Source organism: Anabrus simplex, chromosome 3 (genome assembly GCF_040414725.1).
Source record: "Anabrus simplex isolate iqAnaSimp1 chromosome 3, ASM4041472v1, whole genome shotgun sequence".
In the NCBI taxonomy this organism is placed as follows: Eukaryota; Metazoa; Arthropoda; class Insecta; order Orthoptera; family Tettigoniidae; genus Anabrus; species Anabrus simplex.
The window spans coordinates 312107545-312130749 of record NC_090267.1 but is presented as its reverse complement, the minus strand read 5'-3'; the positions used below and the strand labels follow the sequence as shown (position 1 = coordinate 312130749).

The following is a 23205-nucleotide window of genomic DNA, read 5'->3' as shown; positions in this document are numbered from 1 at the left end:
GGAAGAATGGAGATTGTTTGTAGATTCCTCTAAGAGGAGCTTAAAGGCTGTACTACTTCATAACGGGGCACATTCCGTTTCACTAAAAGAAAATTGTATCACAATGCAACCTGTTTTAGACAAAATCATATCATGAGCACAGGTAGGATGTGTGTAGTGACTTGAAGGTGTGTGGTATTCTATTAGGACAACAAACAGGCTTCACTAAATTCCCTTGTTGTTTATGTTATTTATGTGAATGAGACAGCAGAGCTAGGTCTACACCTTACTGGCCCAAAAGACCAGTTTTGAAACCTGGTGGAATTTTTTTTACAAATGCTGCCTTAGTTTTTGACCCACAAAAAATTATTTTGCCACTGCTACACATCAAACTGGGAATCATGAAGCAGTTTCTTATGGCCTTTGACAACAGTAGTCCCTGTTTCAAGTACACTGCAAGCAATTTTCCACATTAATCATATTCAAAGGTCAAGGAAGGCATTTTTAATGGACTACAAATAAGAAAGCTTCTGAAAGACAGAAATTTTGAAAAGACGATGAAAGCTGTGGAACTTGCTGGATGGATTTCAATGAGAGACGTCATGACGAAGTTCCTAGGAAATGTAAAGGATGGACAGTACAAAATAATAGTGAAAACAATGATGGATCACATGAAAGAGTTGAGGGTGTAGAATGAGTTTGAAACTGCACTTCTTTCATTCTCATCTTGATCACTTTCCGAAAAATCTTGGTGCTGTTAGTGAAGAGATGGGAGAGATTCCACCAGAACATCACGGAGGCAGAAAGAAGACACCAGGGGAGGTGGGATGTACCAATGATGGCTGACTACTGTTGGTATTTAAGCAACTGTAATGATCTCCATACTTCCTACAACAAAATACTAGAAATTCTTTTTCTAGACTCCTCTACAAATATTTTGGAAAATCTTCAAGCTTTTTTTTGCAATCTGCTTTACGTCGCACCAACACAGATAGGTCTTATGGTGAAGAATAGGAAAAGGCTAGGAGTGGGAAGAAAGTGACCATGGCCTTAATTAAGGTACAGCTCCAGCATTTGCCTGGTGTGAAAATGGGAAACCATGGAAAATCATCTTCAAAGCTGCCAGCAGTGGAGTTCAAACCCACTATCTCCCAAACGCAAGTTCACAGCTGCGCAAACCATAACCACATGGCCACTTGCTCGGTATTTCTTCAACCTTTGCTGGTGAATTTTTGCATCTGTACTGCAATAAAACAATATTGAGGAGTTTCCCTTGCTAGGCTAATTATAACAATTATCACCTCACAACATCAAGTAAAAATAAATTAGCTTATAAGGAGAGATTTTCACTTGTCTAATTTTAAATGTCAACATATTATCTTTTACAATCTGAAATATCATCACCGCCCAACATTCAGCGCTGAGTCGTTGGTTGTACAGCCTACTCCATTCCGTAGCAGGATGAACCCAGCCATACACAGAAATTCATGCCTCATCAAACAAATAAAAGCTTTTGGTTTAATTGTCAATGACTGACCAGAACAAAGTGGGACACTGCATCTATGTTAAAAGAGGTACACATGCAATGTCCGATATTTAAGAATTCATAATTTCATTTTTCTTTTTGGTACTGAAGGTGAATAACTTGTTTAGGTTTGAACACAAAAAAAATTTGCAAATGTCTGTTTTCATGTATTAATATTAAAATCCTCCCAACATACTGATCTGTCACTGAGTTTATCTCATTCTCCTCCTTAGCTTCCTGTCCTTGATGCATATTCAAGCGGTGTCAAGTTCTCTTTCCTTTATATATACACAGAAGGGTTTAAAATAACCAGAATATGAACTCTGTTTCTTAAGATCGGTGTAAGCATTCCTGCTGCAAAATAAATTTGTGGTGAGTTGTGAAAAACCCCTTCATAAATTATATATATTATACACAATATTTTATAAAATTATAACTTTCTGTAGTAAATTAGTTATAATAATTCAGTAAAAAGTAATCAAGATGATAATGATGACTATTTATAGGTACCTAACATTAGGTCATCAGCCAGAATTAAACAAGTACACATGATGTGGAACACGATAGATTTCTGTAAGTTCAATATGGCTTGTGAGAGGTTTCAAGTTGATAATCACTGTTCTAAAAACAGAACTAAAAAGGTTCAAAAATGTATTATACTCCTTTTGGTATTTTATCACAATTTTAAACTGGGGTGAGTGAAAACAATGATCTGTTGTTGCTGCAGAATGTTTCACAAATAATTATAACAAAATAGAATAAAGTGGAGGTAAATGATCAGGACTCAGAATTTTAAGTGCTAAAAATGAGAGAAATGTGTGTTTTTTAACTTTTTAAAGTATGTGACAAAAAGTAAGAGTATTCAATTATATTTCAGTTTATTTATATAAACAATATGCAGTATTCACAAAGGAAATTTATGTTATGCCTCGCTGACTACTGAAGAAAACATAGTGAGATTACATCCTCAAGCTGGCTATCACAAATGACCAACGATTATTGCGAAACACTGACTTATATTGGGAAAATGAGCACTCCACGTCACAAGATGTCAGTCTGTGAAATTTATAGCAGGACATGTTACTCACATCAATATCCTCTTTTTGATGCCCATCTTACACACTTGAAATTTTACAAATAGTTTGAAACCCACTATCGTCTTCAAACACACACCTGAATTTATTTTGAAACATTTGTGCTGTAGATCCATTAAAACTTAGGTTTTCTTTCAACATCATGAATATGCTGAACTGTTTCTGACAGAAGGATCCCTCACTTTTCAAATTTGTTAATTGTGCTGCTAAGGAAACACAAGTTGGCAGATATATATTGTCCCCTTCAAATTTGGCCTACAATAAGCATTTATTGTATTTGCGTGAGTATTTCATTAGCGAGAGTGATATTCTTCAGCCCTGCATAACGGGGACAGCTCCCACAGTTCAAAAACCGGTCTTATCGGCAGGGGAGAAATGTATTGATTTTTCTCTACAGAGCGATCAGCTGGCCACGTGACACACTGAGGGAACTGGCCAAGGTCACCTCGACACGCAGCCTGCACATGTGAAATCTCAAGCCGAAGTACTTTCTAGAAATGAACGCTAGACGTCGACCAATTACGGACAATTATAGTGCCACACCCCTTTCCCTGGATATGCATAAAAACCCGTGTTTCTGGAAGAAACGCTCTCTGCTGCTCTGCTCTCGACTCTCTGCTGTACTGTACTCTGCAACTCTGCTGTTCGTCTCTCTGCTATGTCGTTCTGCTGCGGACTTAGACGTGCTGCGAACTTCGACGTGACATCTACTGTATACTTCAAGATGGTTATTTCTTAAAGCAATTATCTGACAGTAAAACCAGCCAACCCTCGTTTATAGTTGGATCAACGAGCTCGGCAGAATTTCTTCACCACAAGTTACGTATTTTTCTAACATTAATTTCATTGTGTGTGTGTGTGTGTGTGTGTGTGTGTGTGTGTGTGTGTGTGTGTGTGTGTGTGTGTGTGTGTGTGTGTGTGTGTGTGTGTGTGTGTGTGTGTGTGTGTGTGTGTGTGTGTGTGTGTGTGTGTGTGTGGAGCATATTTTAAAACTGTTTGTTAGTTTCAGCCTCTACTCTACAAGAAGAGAGAAGAACATCGCCACGTGTTGGAACGAGTGTCTCAAGATGCAGTCATATTGTGAAGAGGAAGCCTGCCACAAATTTATTTGGAATATTGGTGCTACGATGACCTGCTAAAATGTAGGTGATCTTCGTCATGGGGAGATAGCGACCCCGGGCAGATAACTGACCACATGTTCCAGACCATCGGCGAAGATCCAGTTCCATCATTCATTTAAGTGCACTTTAATAATGTTTATCTGTTCATCTTTGTAGAAATAATGCTTCCTTATTCATTAGTGGTAATATTTCTTCTAGTCTTGCAGTAGATTTGAATATTTTCACTCTTCTTTCATATGGGAGATGGTAGTTTTGTCATTTGTGTGTGGATGATTATTGACCTCTATTAGTTTAGCTAGAACGTGTGTGTGTCTTCTATGATAATTCTAGCTGTCCCATTTGATAGTCTAGTGTGTTTAAAAATCATTGTCCTCACTGATAATTAACAATTTAATTTTTGGAAATATAATTTTTGAAAGTCGCGTGGGACAGATTAACGGCATGTTGTGTTACGCCGGATTTCTGTGTAAGTTTCTTCATGTGTAATTTTTGGCGTGTTAGTGTCATCTGATATATTGTCGAACTCCAGTTTCCGTGAATTTTAGATCTCGCACATTTAATAATAATAATAATAATAATAATAATAATAATAATGAAAAATGAAAACCTACAACCTGTTTTCCAGTCAATGACCGGGTCAGGGATGTAATGAATGAAACATATATAGGCTGTTTTTACAATGGGGTCGCCACTCCCAAGGTGATTTATTAATGAGTGATAAATGCTATGAAATGATAATGGAGAGTGTTGCTGGAATGAAATACGACAGGGAAAACTGGAGTACCCGGAGAAAAACCTGTCCTGCTTCCGCTTTGTCCAGAACAAATCTCACACGGAGTCACCGGGATTTGAACCACGGTATCCAGCGGTGAGAGGCCGACGGGCTGCCGTCTGAGCCACGGAGGCTCTAATAATAATAATAATAATAATAATAATAATAATAATGAAATTTCATCTCGGGTTAAATAAATGAATAAGGGTCACGAGTTTAAATATTGCTTGATCTTGTGTGTCATAATGTTAATGTGCGTGCTCCATTAGGATGAATATGGGCCTGGAATATGGCAGATTCTCGTCGGATCATTTATTATATTTTATTGACTTGAGGATGGATTATTTACTGTGTGTTTATGACTTGTGAATCCATTTATTGAGTCTTATTTTAGAGAATATGTGTTGATGAACGTAATTTCTTCAAGTGGAGCACATGTTAATTAATAGACGTGGAGTTGAGTAATAATAATGTCGTGACTCATGAACCATGAAGGCGAATGCTTATATTTGACCTGTTCTATGTGCATTTCTGTAATCGACAAAGTTCTTCAGACATCAACCGCCGATATTATCATGATCAACATTGTTAAATTCATCTTCTTTAATTAAGTGATTATCTAGACTTCATCACATTCCTGTGGGACATAAAAATATTTCTTTGCCAGATACCATCATCGAGAGATTTCAAATATTGGAACTAAAAATCAAAAATTAATATTCAAAGGCTAGAATTCGTTGTAAATAGTATAAATAATTCTCGTGTGCCTTAGTGTGAATGCTGTATGTGTGATTGATGTTATTTCAATGCATTGTAAATGTTTTCTTTGACCATGATTTTGACCAGACCACATGTTCGTCATGTTGTGACCTGATAGTCAGCATCGTTGTTTGTGATGGTATAATTGTTTGAAATTCGAATCTCTAGTGGATTTTATTTGGTATTTAAGTAAAGTGAGATTCAATGTGTCACATGACAGTGAATAAGGAAAGATCATTTCCGTGGACTTGGTTCACTATTTAATTTTGTAAGACTTACGATGTTAAATTTTTTTGAAGTGTCAGATACCAAAGAGTGACTTTACGTTTATTAGACGAAATATTAGAGGAAGATTAAGAGGAATAATTATTGTACAGGCACTGTTGTGCAAAATTTAAGTCCAACGGAGACATTTGAGTAATATTTTTGATAAGAATTTGGTTGAATTAATTTTTCAATTTTATTGAGATAACGCGTTTATTCAGCATATTAAAGAAGGAAAGATTTATTTGAGATAAATATTGGAATAAGTAAATCTAATAATTCAATGTTCAAGATAAATAGGAATTTGACAATTTTCCACTTTCTTTTGATTTATAAAGAATTATATCATTATTGAGAGGAGGTCTTCCGACAAAGATTTTATTTTGTTATTATTTCATTGAGCCAGAAGTAGGCTAATTAAGTCCTGTATACTTACAGAAACGTTGTCAGCCAAGAATAATGGAGATAATTTGCAGTTAAGAGGAACTGGCAGAGAAGAAAAATTTAATTTCTTATCAAGATTGTCAATAAAATTTGTTATTGTTAAAAGTGCTAGTCATAATAAATGTCAGAACCTGTTGTTTTATATTGTGTTACTATCGCTAGTCCTTGTCTCTTTCCCTGCCTTCGAAAATAAGTAAAGCCAGACAACGAATGGTCCACCCTCGGGACTCTCGTTCTCCGGCTGAGCTATGCCCGGTAAGAAGGGGTCAATATGCCATGCCATTTTTTTACACAGTGTCACATAAGACTTTTCAAATGATTCCAATTGAAGTTGCATCATCTTTGTCCAGTTCATTAATTCCTGAGGCAAAACCATTAACATTTTCTGCATGATACTGGACTGCCTGCGAGTCAAGTTCCCCACCGCACGATTACTGGGGTGGGTGGCAGTGGTACGTTGGGATTATTAGTTTTGAATATGCGAATTCTTCTTGGCAACTTAACTATCGTAGTGCCAGAGTCGCTATGAGCGATCCCCAAAAAATGAACGAAAGTTGCCAGCGTCGCTCTGAGAGGCTTCTAGACCTAAAATGGTGCCTAATCTTGGCACGACCATTGAACAGAATTCAAGCTACTGTGTTCTGATAGCATTCTCTTGTTTTCTGTCTATCAATAATCTCAAGTGATGTTTAAAGTTCCTCGACTTATTCATGCACGCCTCATAAAAGCATGGTGTCGAAGTGTAAGAAGAGTTGTGCAAGAAAGGAAATTAAAGAACTATTATATCCAGAGCAGAAAATCTAAGTTCCACTATCTTCTTGAAAGAACTTACCCTCTTTTCTTCATTGAGCTTGATAAGTTCGGCCATAGTTATTCTGCGTTCTTCAACCTGGTATTTCTTCCATTCACGTGATAACTCCAAAATGGAAGCTCGAGTAACTCCAGGAAGAATAAGCCCATCTAGAGGTGGGGTAATTAACTCCTTCTCTGTTCAAACACATAACAAAATATAACCAAATTGAACCCAAATTACACTTGATTTCAACCTTAACATAAGAAAAAGCATGGAGCAATCATGAACAGACAGACCCTAGCTTTAATCATAAATCTTAATTGACAACTCCAAAGCTTAATTTTAGATGGTACTGCAGCACCCAAAAATAAAACACAAGCAAACCAAACCCCATGGTACTACAGCCTTGGCAGGGCTAGGCCTACCAAGCAACCACTGCTCAGCCCGAAAGCCTGCAGATTATGAGGTGACACATGGTCAGTGCAACAAATCCTCTCAGTTGTTATTCTTGAGTTTCTAGACTGAAGTTGCCATCTCATCATAAGAGCTCCTCAATTGTAATCATGTAGATTGAGTGAACCTCAAACCAATATTCAAGTCCAGGTAAAAAATCCTGACCTGGCTACGAATCAAACCTGGAGCCTCCAGGTGAGAGGTAGGCATGCTACCCCATAGAATGCGGGGCTGGCAGCACCCAAAAATAATTTCACAAAATACTTTTTGAAGAAAGAGTTGGTAAAACATGTTCGGCTGAATTATCAGCATAATGGCCTTTAGTTCAGACGGCTTAGAGTTAGATTCTTGGTCAGCCGAGAGATTTGTAACTGCATAATGAGTACATCCCTCCACATAGGGTTGGCGTAAGGAAGAGCATCCGGTCGTGAAAGTGGGCCAATTCTACATCAAGTGCCAACACCAATAAACTGGGAAAAAAGTCAGAAAGAAGAAGGAAAAATGTAATTAAATCAGACAGCAGTAGCACCAAGTAAAATATTCAATGATTATGGACTTTTCTGTTTACAGGACTATCGAAATACCATTTGATATAACTGATTTTTTAAAATATGAATGCTGTTATACACACTGAATTTAGAACTTCTTGACTTCTACACTGTCAGAATATTTTTTGGCTTGGGCTAGCACAGTTCTTGGGTACTAGCAATTTAAAGGTCGCGCCAGTCATGTTAATGGCACCTGGCTGGGTGCTTTGTGCAATCATTTGAGTCCGAGTGCTACTATTCCAGGAGTCCGGCGCTGCACCAGCCAGCTCCTGGCTGAAAGATGTTTTTTTTTTTTGCTAGTGGCTTTACGTTGCACCGATACAGATAGGTCTTATGGCGACGATGGGATAGGAAAGGCCTAGGAGTTGGAAGGAAGAGGTTGCGGCCTTAACGTACAGCCCCAGCAGTTGCCTGATGTGAAAACGGGAAACCACAGAAAACCATCTTCAGGGCTGCCGACAGTGGGATTCGAATTCACTATCTCCCGGATGCAAGCTCACAGCCGCGCGCCCCTAACCGCACGGCCAACTTGCCTGGTCTGAAAGATAATATCTCTCTGCACTGTGATACCACTACAGCATAGAGAATAATCTTCAGACTTGAAGGAACAATAACATGAATTCAGGAGGAGAAGCGCAAAGACAGGTTGGTGGAAATTTCTTCAGTTATCTGGACGAGTCAGATATAAGCTTTGAGAATTTGTTGCCATGTGGCCGACTCCTTGGCTGAAAGGTCAGCGTTGAGGCCTTTGGTAACGAGGGTCCAGGCAACACAGCTATGACAACATACAATGAAAGTTCACTTTTCCACATAGTCTCCAAGAGACTGTAAACATTTCTCAGAACGGTCAACCAACTTTTCGATTTTGGATGCGTACAAATCACCTCCAGCTGGAGACAGCTGCTTTCACCTCTTCTTCATTTTAGAATCGTCTTCTACCGTGATCCTTTTTCAGCTTACCGAACACATGATAATCACATGGTGCAAAGTCTGGACTGTATAGAGGATGTTGCCATACTTCCCACTTGAATTGCTGCAGCAGTTTGGACGTTTGATACGCCGCGCGAGGTGTTGCATTATCGTGCAACAAAATCACACTGGCTCCGAATTTTCCCTGCAGCTTTTCTTGAATTGTCTTGCGCAACCAGTTGAACGTTTGATAATACAAAGCCGAGTTGACTGTCATGCCTATCGGCATAAATTCCATGTGCACCACACCCTCTATGTCAAAGAACACTGTCGCCATTACCTTTCCTGTTGAAGGCCCTCTTTCATGGTGGTAATGTGGTGTGCGTCAATTCCATTGATGTTCTCTTCGTTTCGGTGGTCAAGTGGTGGACCCACGTTTCATCCCGTGACAATTTACTGCAGAAACTAGTTGCCCTTCACAGAATACCGTTCCAAAAATGCCATTGACTATTGGAAACGTTGTCCCTTGTGAACAATGGTTAACACACTGCCATATGAAATGTTCAGCATGCTGGCAATTTCCTGCCGTGTTATGCGCCGATTCTCTCTAATGATTACATCCAGATGGTCAACATTTGCAACAGTATAGGACGTTGCGGGCCTGCCTTCACAATATTTGTTTGCGAGATCCATGAGTCTGGTGTCAAACTGATTACACCAGTTTACAATACCTGGCAAGAAATTGCACGCTCACCATATACAGCAGTGATTTCAATATGAATATCAGTGCAATTGAGCCGTTTAGTCCACACCAATTGCCCTACAGAACGTGTCAGCAGTTGCTGTAGCTTGCTCCGCATTAGCCACAGTCACGCCACACAGCGTGCTCTCATGTCAAGCTAGTGTAACTTACTTTTTGACTTGCCCTCGTATGCCTACTGTCTTCATGGTGTCATTTCACAAAAGTTGTATTTTTTCCCCTCACCTTTCTACTTGCTTAACCACATATTTTTCACCCGTGTCAACAATTCCACTCTCATAGTTCCACCTCTTCACTATTCCAAATTTCTGCCTTTGATATTAGTAGTTTTATTTTCTTTAATAGTGAGGCTGTCTAATCAAGGTAATAAAGGTATACTTGTTTCCCCCCAGAAAAACATAGGTTAAATTTCCCACCAGGAAGTCAATGCATTTCTGGAAAGGCAATAGTCCTGGGGTTCTATCAGTCTGCACCAGAAATGAACACCAGCTTAATTCATAGGAGGAAAGCTGCCTAGCATAGAGCTAAACACACTCATCTCATTAAAAACCGCAATTAAAGATAGTGGAGGGGGTCGAAGGGGTAGTACGTGGTCCTGTGGGTGCACTTCTTAATGATGGGAATGCACTAGCAAAACGCAGGAAATGCCGTTTATTCCTAGCAAGTCCGATACATGCACGTCCACGCCGTGGCCTCTGGGCAACAGGTACATTAAGAAGCTTCAAGGTACAAGGCTAAGTCATGTAAGGGCAGAAAGCGAGTTCCCGATGCTTAAATGGGGACCAATCAGCTAAGGGAACCCTAACACAAAACATCGGTCCTTCAGGATTGTGGGGGTTGGAGCAAGGCTAACAAACTCGCTCCGGAAAACAAACTGTTGCAAAGCCCCAGAATATGCCTCGGAATGGTGGATTTAATAGACGACGAGCTGCGCAAAATCGACGAGTTTGGCGGAGAGCAACTGGGGAGGCCATGACCGGAAAACGGGCCATCGCACCAAAGGAGGAGGAGGAAAGATAGTGGAAATCTGTACCATCCAGTCTGCAAGAACCTTAATGGTTCGTACATAGATGACTATTTTACTGTACCCCTAGATTTTCCAATTTTCATACTCTTAATTTCTCATTTTTTGGAAATGTTGTTATCCTACCTAATTTCAGTTCTTATATTACTATCAAATTCTTCCCCAGTTCTTAAAGAGCTATCACACACGTCAGAAACCCCACAAAACCATGACATTTATAAGGTCGCACTGCTAACTTCTTACATATCGGGTTTTCCTGAATAAAGATCTAAGAATATGTACAAAATTGATAGTGTATCGAGCAGTTGTCATCTCCACCCTGCTCTATGTATGTGAAACCTGGATTTTATATTGCTATGGTATGAAGAAACTAGAACGCTTCCATCTACAGAAGCTCAGATATATTATAAATTTATGAACATCAAATGGGACTACATCCCGAACAACTTTTAGAGTGATGGCAAAGATGAACCGTATACAGGCAACAATTGTTGGTCACCAACTCAGATGGACTGGGCTTGTCCAGTGCATGAAAGATGACAGACTTCCTTGAAAAATTCTGTATAGTGAAATCAGTATAGGCAGGAGACCCAATAGTGCCCCTCTGAAGTGCTATAGAAAATTTACAGGGGGTGATTTGAACAACCGGAGAGACATAACTCATAGTTCAAACATAAGAGTTTTGTTTTTATTTCTTTTTGAAAAGTTTATTTTCAATATAACACAAATTACTTGTAGGTTCCCACTTTTGATCTTCCGTATTTTGTAGCTTCATTTTCGCGTACTGGTTTGTATTGACTGCTGAAAGTTGAAAATAAAGTCCTCTACAAAATACAATGAAAACTACTCAATCATACTTGATCTTACCAGTAAGTTGTGGAAAACACATTGATATTCGGTAAAGGGATCTGGTGCGATATACCACATCTGCTTGCATATAACTCACACTTTAACAAAAAATAAGTGTGAACATTTTTGGTGTGTGATACATGTGAGGTTTTGCATGCAAAAGATCGTATTCCCCCCAAAAGAGTAAAATTTGCATTCTCTGGCAGAGAGATGTTCGCCTTCGCAGACACAAGCCCTTTCGTGTCATGAATTTACGGATCCAACCCTGCCTCACTTTCAGATCCAATAGCTGATTCCTCCTTTATTCGCTAGTTTGTGCTAGTAGCATCTTGTGAGAGATACTAAAGGCATCAGTTCGCAACTCTGTAATGTAATGAAGCAACTCGTGTTCCAGCTCAAAAAAAATACCAATTTTCAGCCCTCTGAATGCTGTACGTGTTCAGTTGGTGGTTTCTAGCGCAGATTTCTGTTTACGCCAGTAGCGACATTAAACTCAGTCACACTGAATTCTCAACTGGCAGTTCTGTTACTATGTTCTTCAGCATATTTTATCATTTTGAGTTTAAACCCAGCCATTTGACTCCCAAGTTCATGATGGTTCATGTTTGTGGGTTACTGTAGTCACGTCCTAGTTCGTGAACCATGGGCAACGGCTGAGTGGCCTAGTAAGTGGTCCTGAGAGTCAGGATACCAGTTGCTATGGAATGGGAGTGGGCATCTCGGACATATTCTGAGTCGTGGCCCTCCTTGTGCTCAGGCGGCTAGGACTATACAATTCACCGGTGGTCCATAACCCGTTAGAGGAGAGATCCTCACTTGGACTATGTGCAAGTAGGGCAGCATCCTGCTTCATGAATTTACCGAGCTCAGAACACTTTAAGCAAGCCTCGGACCTATGGGAGTAATGGAGTCCCACTCCCATTTGACAGGCGAGGGACTCTTTGGAAACAACTTGGCGAACGAATTGGAATTCGATGGGGAGCCATCAATATTAATGGGGCTTATGGAAGAAAGAAGGTAGAACTGGCTGAGTCAGCAAAGAGGATGCATCTGGATGTGCTAGGAGTAAGTGATATTCGGGTAAGGGGAGATAAGGAGGAAGAGATAGGAGATTATAAAGTGTACTTGACGGGTGTTAGAAAGGGAAGGGCAGAGTCTGGGGTAGGGCTCTTTATCAGGAATACCATTGCACGCAACATAGTTTCTGTTAGGCACGTAAATGAGCGAATGATGTGGGTAGATTTGTCAGTGGGAGGAATTAGGAAAAGGATTGTGTCCGTGTATTCACCATGTGAGGGTGCAGATGAGGATGAAGTTGACAAGTTTTATGAAGCATTGAGTGACATCGTGGTCAGGGTCAACAGCAAGGATAGAATAGTGCTAATTGGCGATTTCAATGCGAGAGTTGGGAATAGAACTGAAGGATCCGAAAGGGTGATTGGTAAATGTGGGGAAGATATGGAAGCTAATGGGAATGGGAAGCGTTTGCTGGACTTCTGTGCTAGTATGGGTTTAGCTGTTACGAATACATTCTTCAAGCATAAGGCTATTCACCGCTACACATGGGAGGCTAGGGGTACCAGATCCATAATAGACTATATCTTAACAGACTTTGAATTCAGGAAATCTTTTAGGAATGTACGAGTTTTTCGGGGATTTTTCGATGATACAGACCACTATCTGATCTGTAGTGAACTAAGTATCTCTAGGCCTAGGGTAGAGAAAGTGAAATCTGTCTGCAAACGAATAAGGGTAGAAAATCTCCAGAACGAGGAAATTAGACAGAAGTACATGGATATGATTAGCGAGAAGTTTCGAACAGTAGACAGTAAGCAGGTTCAGGATATAGAAAGTGAATGGTTGGCATACAGGGATGATGTAGTAGAAACAGCAAGGGAATGCCTAGGAACAACTGTGTGTAAAGATGGGAAAAGGCGAACATCTTGGTGGAATGATGAAGTGAGAGCAGCCTGTAAACGTAAAAAGAAGGCTTATCAGAAATGGCTCCAAACAAGGGCCGAGGCAGACAGGGATTGGTACGTAGATGAAAGAAACAGAGCGAAACAAATAGTTGTTGAATCCAAAAAGAAGTCTTGGGAAGATTTTGGTAATAACCTGGAAAGGCTAGGTCAAGCAGCAGGGAAACCTTTCTGGACAGTAATAAAGAATCTTAGGAAGGGAGGGAAAAAGGAAATGAACAGTGTTTTGAGTAATTCAGGTGAACTTATAATAGATCCCAGGGAATCACTGGAGAGGTGGAGGGAATATTTTGAACATCTTCTCAATGTAAAAGGAAATCATCATGGTGGTGTTGCAAACAGCCAAGTTCATGGGGAGGAGGAAAATGATGTTGGTGAAATTATGTTTGAGGAAGTGGAAAGGATAGTAAATAAACTCCATTGTCATAAGGCAGCAGGAATAGATTAAATTAGACCTGAAATGGTGAAGTATAGTGGGAAGGCAGGGATGAAATGGCTTCATAGAGTAGTAAAATTAGCGTGGAGTGTTGGTAAGGTACCTTCAGATTGGACAAAAGCAGTAATTGCACCTATCTATAAGCAAGGGAACAGGAAGGATTGCAATAACTATCGAGGTATCTCATTGATTAGTATACCAGGCAAAGTATTCACTGGCATCTTGGAAGGGAGGGTGCGATCAGTCGTTGAGAGGAAGTTGGATGAAAACCAGTGTGGTTTCAGACCACAGAGAGGCTGTCAGGATCAGATTTTCAGTATGCGCCAGGTAATTGAAAAATGCTACAAGAGGAATAGGCAGTTGTGTTTATGTTTCGTAGATCTAGAGAAAGCATATGACAGGGTACCGAGGGAAAAGATGTTTGCTATACTCTGGGACTATGGAATTAAAGGTAGATTATTAAAATCAATCAAAGGCATTTATGTTGACAATTGGGCTTCAGTGGGAATTGATGGTAGAATGAGTTCTTGGTTCAGGGTACTTACAGGAGTTAGACAAGGCTGTAATCTTTCACCTTTGCTGTTTGTAGTTTACATGGATCATATGCTGAAAGGTATAAAATGCCAGGGAGGGATTCAGTTAGGTGGAAATGTAGTAAGCAGTTTGGCCTATGCTGACGACTTGGTCTTAATGGCAGACTGTGCCGAAAGCCTGCAGTCTAACATCTTGGAACTTGAAAATAGGTGCAATGAGTATGGTATGAAAATTAGCCTCTCGAAGACTAAATTGATGTCAGTAGGTAAGAAATTCAACAGAATTGAATGTCAGATTGGTGATACAAATCTAGAACAGGTCGATAATTCCAAGTATTTAGGTTGTGTGTTCTCCCAGGATGGTAATATAGTAGGTGAGATAGAATCAAGGTGTAGTAAAGCTAATGCAGTGAGCTCGCAGTTGCGATCAGCAGTATTCTGTAAGAAGGAAGTCAGCTCCCAGACGAAACTATCTTTACATCAGTCTGTTGTCAGACCAACTTTGCTTTACGGGAGCGAAAGCTGGGTGGACTCAGGATATCTTCTTCATAAGTTAGAAGTAACAGACATGAAAGTAGCAAGAATGATTGCTGGTACAAACAGGTGGGAACAATGGCAGGAGGGAACTCGGAATGAGGAGATAAAGGCTAATTTAGGAATGAACTCGATGGATGAAGCTGTACGCATAAACCGGCTTCGGTGGTGGGGTCATGTGAGGCGAATGGAGGAGGATAGGTTACCTAGGAGAATAATGGACTCTGTTATGGAGGGTAAGAGAAGTAGAGGGAGACCAAGACGACGATGGTTAGACTCTGTTTCTAACGATTTAAAGATAAGAGGTATAGAACTAAATGAGGCCACAACACTAGTTGCAAATCGAGGATTGTGGCGACGTTTAGTAATTTTCAGAGGCTTGCAGACTGAATGCTGAAAGGCATAACAGTCTATAATGATAATGTATGTATGTATGTATGTTCTTAAAGATCGACCTAGACAAGAAAACTTAACAGAGAAACAACAATGAAACTTGTAGACAGGATACTGGTAATTGTCGACAATACAACAGATGGACGATACCTAATACAGTGATCACTTGACTGCCTGAACAGGGAAACACTCCCAATTCATGTGATCAGCGCTGCCGATCAGGTAGCAATAAGCATATTGACAAAGTGTGTGAGAGGGATGCCCGAGTGTGACTGACTGGCTAGGAATACGGTCTTGGGGCGGGGGTTTGGAAGTTAGGTATTTTTATTACAAGAGGTAGCCTCAACTGTTCTGCAGGTAGAAAGAAATGCAGCTTCTTCTTGTACCGTCACATACAAAGTACCGTAATAGCAGTTGGTACAGTCCCGATTTAATGTAGGCAAATCCACGGAAAACCCAAACTTTATTTTGTGTATTTACCGTATGTCTTTATGACAACATCAGAAATTAATGCGAGTTATGTGTGGGGATTTTTTCTCTGCAATTTCAAATGTTAAAAATGGGGTGCGATATACACGCGGTGGCGAGTAATACACGAGCAAATATGGTAATCCAAATTATAAGAGCACTGTACAGGCGCAGGCCTAATTCGTTGAGATATCTTCGCCGGCGGAGGTCCATCATCTTCCTGCATTTAACACTCCTGATCTTCAAATGCTTCGATTTCTATTTCAAAATCACAACCACCACTGCTCTAGCTATCACTTTTATTGGTATAACCTCCTAAATAACATTCATCCTGCAAATACGATATTTCCTCATCCGTAACACAACCCACTGCTCACCGTGCTGCCATTTCTGTTTACATTGAGTGAGACCTTGCCGCGATAGGTGCGTCACATATTTCCAAAAGTATTTAAACTACTATCCAAAGATCACTAAACATTATGATACATAGCAATATTTCCTAAATACTCTGTGCTAAGAGTGCCAGTAGTTATCTAAAATTCACAGGGAGATGGCAGAGGTACACGCTCCTAAAACACAGGTACGACCTAGTACGATATATATGTAAAACAAAAGCTGAAGATTTTCACCTACTCAATACTGTTTTATGTCTTGCCTTTACTTTGATTTTGACTGATGATAGTCTCTAGTAAGACTGTTTCAACAAGTATATGTACATTTTTTAAGGTTACAACAAACAGTATTGAATAGGTGGAAACCTTTAGCTTTTGTTTTACATTTTAGTGATCTTCAATACGGATTAATATGAAATTTATTACTTACAAGTAGTACGATATATGACGGAATGCGATTTTTTTTTGCTATGTCTTAGTATGATATATTAGGGAGGGGGTTAACCTTAACTGAATGGTGAAAACACAATTTCTTTTTTTTGCAACATGCAGAACATCACTTTATTATCACACTGTTCTTGTTTCCTGGCAATATTTTACAGACATTAAGAACTCAAGAGGTCAGTTTATAGTATATCTGCCGGTAAACCAGGAATGTTATTAATGTTCCAGAACCTTCGGGTGAAAACTGATAAAAGATTGCGATTTCAGGATGCTGTATCTGGGGAAAAACCTCTTCAAGAAAGTTGTCTGACGTGGATGATCCACTGCTGGAAAAATACTCATCTATTGGTTGGTTTTTCTTGTTGTCCACAAGGAATCTGTATTATTTCTGAATGAACCAAACTTTGGAGTGTTTGAAACGAGAACATGTTCAACCTGGACATTTGTATGAAAGAATACAGGACAATGCAAGAGAAACTGAATTGTTCTTTTCTACTATGGGGAATAATGGGCCTTCATTTTCTTCTCATGTGTCTCCGGCTTAACAATATCAACATTTTTATTTCTTTATTTTTACAATTGGCTTTATGTCATACCGACACAGATAGGTCTTATGGCGGAGATGGGACAGGAAAGGGCAAGGAGTGGGAAGGAAGCGGCCGTGGCCTTAAAGGTACAGCCCCAGTATTTGCCTGGTGTGAAAATGAGAAACCACGGAAAAACATCTCCAGGGTTGCCGACAGTGGGGTTCGAACCCACTATCTCCCATATACTGGATACTGGCCGCACTTAAGCGACTGCAGCTTAGTAATATCAACACTTCCGGGTACTGGAAAATGTTGGCAACGTTCCTTAAATGATCACCAGCATTTTATCCCAATATTTAACTACTGACAAAAATTTAGAACCACTTCATTGCAAGAGCTCATTCAGGCAATTTATGAAATTTAAGTCAGGGAAATATGGTACAAATAGAAAAAAATATTTTGAGGTTGAAAATCTTGCAAATTTTCAGAAAACATAGTTTTGTATGTTTAATTAGTTTTGATCAACACTTTTTTTTCCCATTTATTTGAACTAGCAGAACATCACACATTTTGGATAATCTAATGAATTTATTATGTTTTTGTGAAAAATAAGAGAGTTTTGAAGCAACTGGCAAAAAGTATTTCCATTTTCAAATAATTTAATCAATTTAATCATTTCACTTATACAAGTCAGCTACAAGCATTCAGCAAGTGATTTTGGCAATCAGTCTTAAATCTCCTATGAGAACGCAAATCTCTAATGTTGGCAGGGAGGGCATTCCACAGCCAAGCCATAGTGACTACAAAGGAGTGGTTGAAAGCCCTGGAGTGACAGAGATATAGTTAAGAAGAGCCAGATAGTGTACCGTGGTTATGATAGGAGGAGAGGTAATTCAAGTCTGATGAAAAGTAATTCAGTACACCTGAGTTTAGAATGCCATAAAGAAGGGATAATGTGTAGAGACTGCAACGCTCGTGCACACAAAGCCATGACAACTCCCTATAATAAGGTGAAATGTAGGAATCATATCATAGCTTAAATATAAATCTGATATAGATGTTTAAACGCTGTTCTAGCATCATATTACTGTCTTGAGATATGTCCGTAAGTACAGTGCCACAGTAGTCTACAACAGGGGCCTATTCCACAAAAGTATGGTCTTGTACATTACAAGTAAATTCTCTAGTAACTAGTACAAATACCAGATTTTCTGTTTCACAAAAGAATTTTCTACAGTTGTACTTTACTACTCCATACAAATTACCAGTGAATTTTTATGGGTGTGTTCCACAAAAGTACTACTACTTGAACTTACTAGTGAATTGAGAAGTATTCTCTACAAGTGAAAGGACATTAATACATAAATGTACAAGTGCTATTTAAATATGCTTATTTCAGATACATTTTGATAAATATGTGGTCTAGCAGTAGTGATAGTGATGAGAATGAAAACTACCGTCTGTACAGGGAAAGAATACGCTTCCAGTTTAACACTGTATTTCAATACAATGAACGTTTTAGGTTACGCACAATACAAGTGGAAGAACTTTTGATAGATATTGGGTATAGGTTAATACATCCTAAGAACAGAAATAAATCTTGCTTTGCTAAACAACAGTTACTAACAACACTACACTGGCTAGGAAATGGTGGTCTGTACTATTGTATTGCAGATATGCAAGGGATGGCAAAATCTTTGGTCTGTACGTCAATACATTCTGTGGTAGCTGCAATAAATGATACAAAATTTCCTCAAATTGTTCGTTGGCCTGAAAATACTGAACAACAAGTTCCAAGAAGGACATTCCTGGAATCATTAATGAGCAGAATATCTCTTGCATACGTCCAACTTCTCCGCTCAAAAGCTCCATGAGCTTTTCCCAAGTCAAATATTTCCATCAAACCATTTATTTTGTCTTGTTTTTTCAGACTCTCGCTGAATGCACCGAAATAAATATCTTTCCTTCTATCTATTTCCTTCAAAATGAATAACTTCATTTCTCTTGACATTTTAACAATTCATGCAGAGTTTGCAATTTCGTAACAATTAAGTTTGGTGGCCGAATATCGTTATTAGCGGCAACTGATTCCTAATATCAGACCAAGGCATGTCAGACTATCGTAGAACATATGCGAGGATCACGGAAGAACAGAATGGGTGATAACGGAGTAATTTCCTATCATCAAAGAAATAAACTGAAAAATAAAATCGTAGCATCAAGCAATTCACAGGAATAGTAGTTCTTTGAATCTTTTCTGCATAAGTTACCTTAAAATACGATATTACGATAAATGTGGCAAGCATAACCTAATTCAATGAATGGAATACGAAGATAAACAGCTGATTCATGCTATGACGTAGTATGTTTATTGATATGTTGTCACTTGTAAAACTTGTAACAATTCACTTGTAATATACAAGAGACTTTCAATCTTTTGTGGAACAGAAATGTACAGCTTCATACATTACAAGAACCCACACTAGTAACTTGTAATGTACAAGACCATACTTTTGTGGAATAGGCCCCAGGTAAGATTAGGGACTGTACCAGCTGTATTTTAAAATGTTTTGGAAATACAGTAAAACCTCAATGCACTGCTTTTCAAGGCGGAGGGGGGAAAACTACGATCGATGTGGGAAAATGGTAAATGCGGGTGACATAAAAAATAGGGGGAAAACAAAATAATAAAATACGGGTACCGTATTTAGGCATATTTTGTCATGTAAATATAATAATAATAATAGTGGCATGTGGCCACCCAAAGCTGGGTGCAGATCTTTCGAGTTGTTGCGTAATAGGCTATCTATGCGCTTATAGGCAAGATGAATCCTAATGCGTAAGTCGGCGCGCGCACACAGTCCCCAAACTGTCAGAATTAACCAAGGAAAGTTAAAATCCCCAACCCGATCGAGAACCCTTGAACCAAAGGCCAACAGCGCTAACCATTTAGCCATGGAGCCGGACATGCTCGTACTATATATAACGCTATCAAAATATTGCAACCATGATATACGCGATGAAAATAAAAAGCGTGACTTTCATGCTGTTTCGTTTCACTTTTCTTTACATCTTGTAATAACTGAAAACCTTTAAGGTCAGTTCCCTTATTGCAAATTAATGATATACATGGATATTATGGCAATAACCTTTATTTTGGTAAAGATTCAGTACACCCTTCGCGAACAATAGGTGAGAGATCCCACACAGTGCGGCTCGGACGATCTCACAGAGGTTAGAACTCAACATGGCGCGTCTTGAACGATGTCGCAGCAGGCTATGCGAGGCTGCCAACTCAGAAATTAGTTTCAAGACCAGGCTAGTGAAAAGATTATTGGTCTGGCTTGGTTAGGTCCGGCTTGTAACAATAAAATTAGGCAGGGGGGCAACGAAGTGGTCAACAGGTCTCTAGCATCCCACACACTCCACAAGGTACGACGCGATGAATAACCCCGTGACTAATTAAAGACGTACCTGGAGCACGCTGTGACTATTTTAAACTATGCGATTTTCTCATTTTCAGAGAAGCTGGCAGCCCTAGCTAGCCAATAGCAACACAGAAAATAGTGGCACATCTCAGTTTTACAGTGCCTCCGTTTTAATTCATGAAAATAAGAATACTTCAAGGGGCCAGTTAGTGGGTCGGGGAGAAGTGTTGGCGCCAGGAGGCTCATAGTGAGGTTGCGCATGAATAACCTGTGAACAGCACTCCAGCCTACAAGATACTTGCTTAAGACTACCAACTCATAATCGCTCGTACATTCTCGCATAACAGGTTGCTGCTATTATATGCTAGGGTACTGAGCTGTCTCTTTAGATTAAAAAAGTTTGCGTATATTTTTTTACGTTCCATTGAACCATGCGCGAAAATTGTGGCCGAGGACAAATTTTTTTTTACGATCGATGGATGAGGGGACCGAGTAAATTGAACAAAGAATAGAGGAAAACTGCCGTTCCGGGAAAGACACATCAAGGTTCTACTGTATAGTAGAGTAGGATTTGAGAGGAAAAAGAGATTTCTCAACTTTATGGTGTGTATTTGTAACTTGTTCAGTCCAATTTAGCGTCTCGGTCATTATAACATCTAAGTTTCTTAGTGATGTACAATAGGGCACAACAGTATTATTAACATAATTTGGGGTAGATGTCTACTTTATAACAAGTTAAGGTTTCTTTTGCTACCAAATATTAGTCTGAGTTTTGTTAGGATTTACTAACAAGCTGTTATTTTTGGCATAGTCATGGAGTCATCGTAACTCAAAATTTACTCTATCAATGGCTACGTGTATGTCTTGTAGATATGAGTGATAATAAATATGAAGATCATCGACACAGATGTATTGTTCACACTAATGACAAAAGTGGGCCAAAATCTGACCACTGCGGGACACCTATTGACTTGTTATGCCCTCTTGAGTATAATGTTTCCAGTGATACTCGTTGCTGGTGGTCAGTGAGGTAGGAGCTAAAAAAATTTGTTTTTTACAATTTGTTTTATGTCACAACGACAAAGATAGGTCTTATGGCGACGATGGGATAGGAAAATCGTAGGAGTGGGAGAGAAGCGGCCGTGGCCCTAATTAAGGTACAGCCCCGGCATTTGTCTGGTGTAAAAATGGGAAACCATGGAAAACCATCTTCAGGGCTGCCGACAGTGGGGCTCGAACCCACTATCTCCCAGATGCAAGATCACACCTGCAGGCTCCTGACCGCACAGCCAACTCGCCTGGTGCTCTAAGAGATGTCCCATTGAAGTTGAGACTACGAAGTTAGAACAGTAGTAACTCAGGGCTCACTGTGTCAAAGGGACTGCTTATGCTTAGGTCTAGTAGCGTTGCTAGACATATATCGTTGGTCTATTGTATGTGTGATATCATCTGTAACTCGCAGTAATGCTGTCGTGGTACTACAGTGAAACCTCGTTAGTGCGTTCCTCATTAACATGTTTTCCCACTTATGTATGTATGTTTGTTGGGTATTCAGACCGAAGGCTGGTTTGATCCTCTGCAGCTCAGCCAACAGCTGTCATAAATAGCCTAGGTATCACTAAAGAGGCGTACTAGGGAAATGAGGAGTGAGGTAGTTTCCCGTTGCTTTCCTCACCGAGCCAGCCATTGCTATTACATATCAGTCTGCCAAGCCCACTGAAATGCATGAACCAACTGACCCTATGAGCGATATTTTCACACCATTCATAACAGGGACTGGCTGCATAAGGAATGGTATTATTAGCATCACTCATACCTCAGTCACTTTCATATAGTCAAAGCCAAGGATGAGACTGAGACAGGTCAATGAAAGTAACAAATTTGATATAGCCCATACCAGAAGACATAGTGCACTGTAAAATGCCTTTGCTGGCGAGATGTAGTGTTTACAGTGCACTATGTCTTCTGGTATGGGCTATATCAAATTTGTTACTTTCATTGACCTGTCTCAGTCTCATCCTTTCCCACTTAGCAAGTCGCAAATTCGAAATCCCGTTTCTCATTGTATTAAATGTATATAAAAGTACCTCACTTATTGCGTCACGATACGTGATAAGTGAAGTATTTTTATGTACATTTAATCGCGTCACGTCCGCCTCCGTAGCGTAACGGTTAATATCATTAGCTGCCGTCCGCGGGGGCCCGGGTTTGATTCCTGGTACTGCCAGAAATTTAAGACTGGCAGGAGGGCTGGTGTGTGGTTGAAATGGTACATGCAGCTCACTTCCATTGGGGGTGTGCCTGAAAAGAGCTGCGCCACCTCGGGATGAGGACACGAGTTTACTTATCGCGTCACAAATTTTCACTATTACCGCATAGTACCACCACATTTTTCCTAGCCCTGAAAATGTAATTTGTCATCCTTTGTGAAACAAACATGATTTCCAAGTCGGGTAAGAACCGTCGCCACAGTTGCATGAGAAATTGGACTGGCAACCGCATCGTTAAACGCGCAGAGGTCGCGAATGTTGAACTCGCACCTTCAAGTTTCGACTCGATCGATTCGACTTAGTCAAAGTTTTCAAAATGGCGGCCAAAGTCATTTGTTGCAGTAGCACATGGCCGAGTATAACCTCCAATTCATTGTCTAAGAGTGTGACTAGAAAATAATGTTTTATAACACACTGCTCTGAAATAAAAGGCTTCTACTAACAGTTACTTTAGAAAGAGTGTGATCTGTAATAATACCTGAATATTTTTATTGGCCCCTGTGCATA

At 39.7% G+C, this 23205-nt stretch overlaps 1 protein-coding gene across 3 annotated transcripts in view; it reads right to left on the bottom strand.

Annotated features, from left to right (window-relative positions):
- Positions 1 to 23205, bottom strand: part of Bcat (Branched chain amino acid transaminase) — an 83808-nt gene that overhangs the window by 2533 nt on the left and 58070 nt on the right. For all 3 annotated transcript variants that reach the window (XM_067144411.2, XM_067144413.2, XM_067144412.2), the window contains one exon: positions 6791 to 6945. In XM_067144411.2, coding sequence (XP_067000512.1) covers positions 6791 to 6945 — 155 coding nt within the window. The remainder of the gene's footprint in view (positions 1 to 6790; positions 6946 to 23205) is intronic.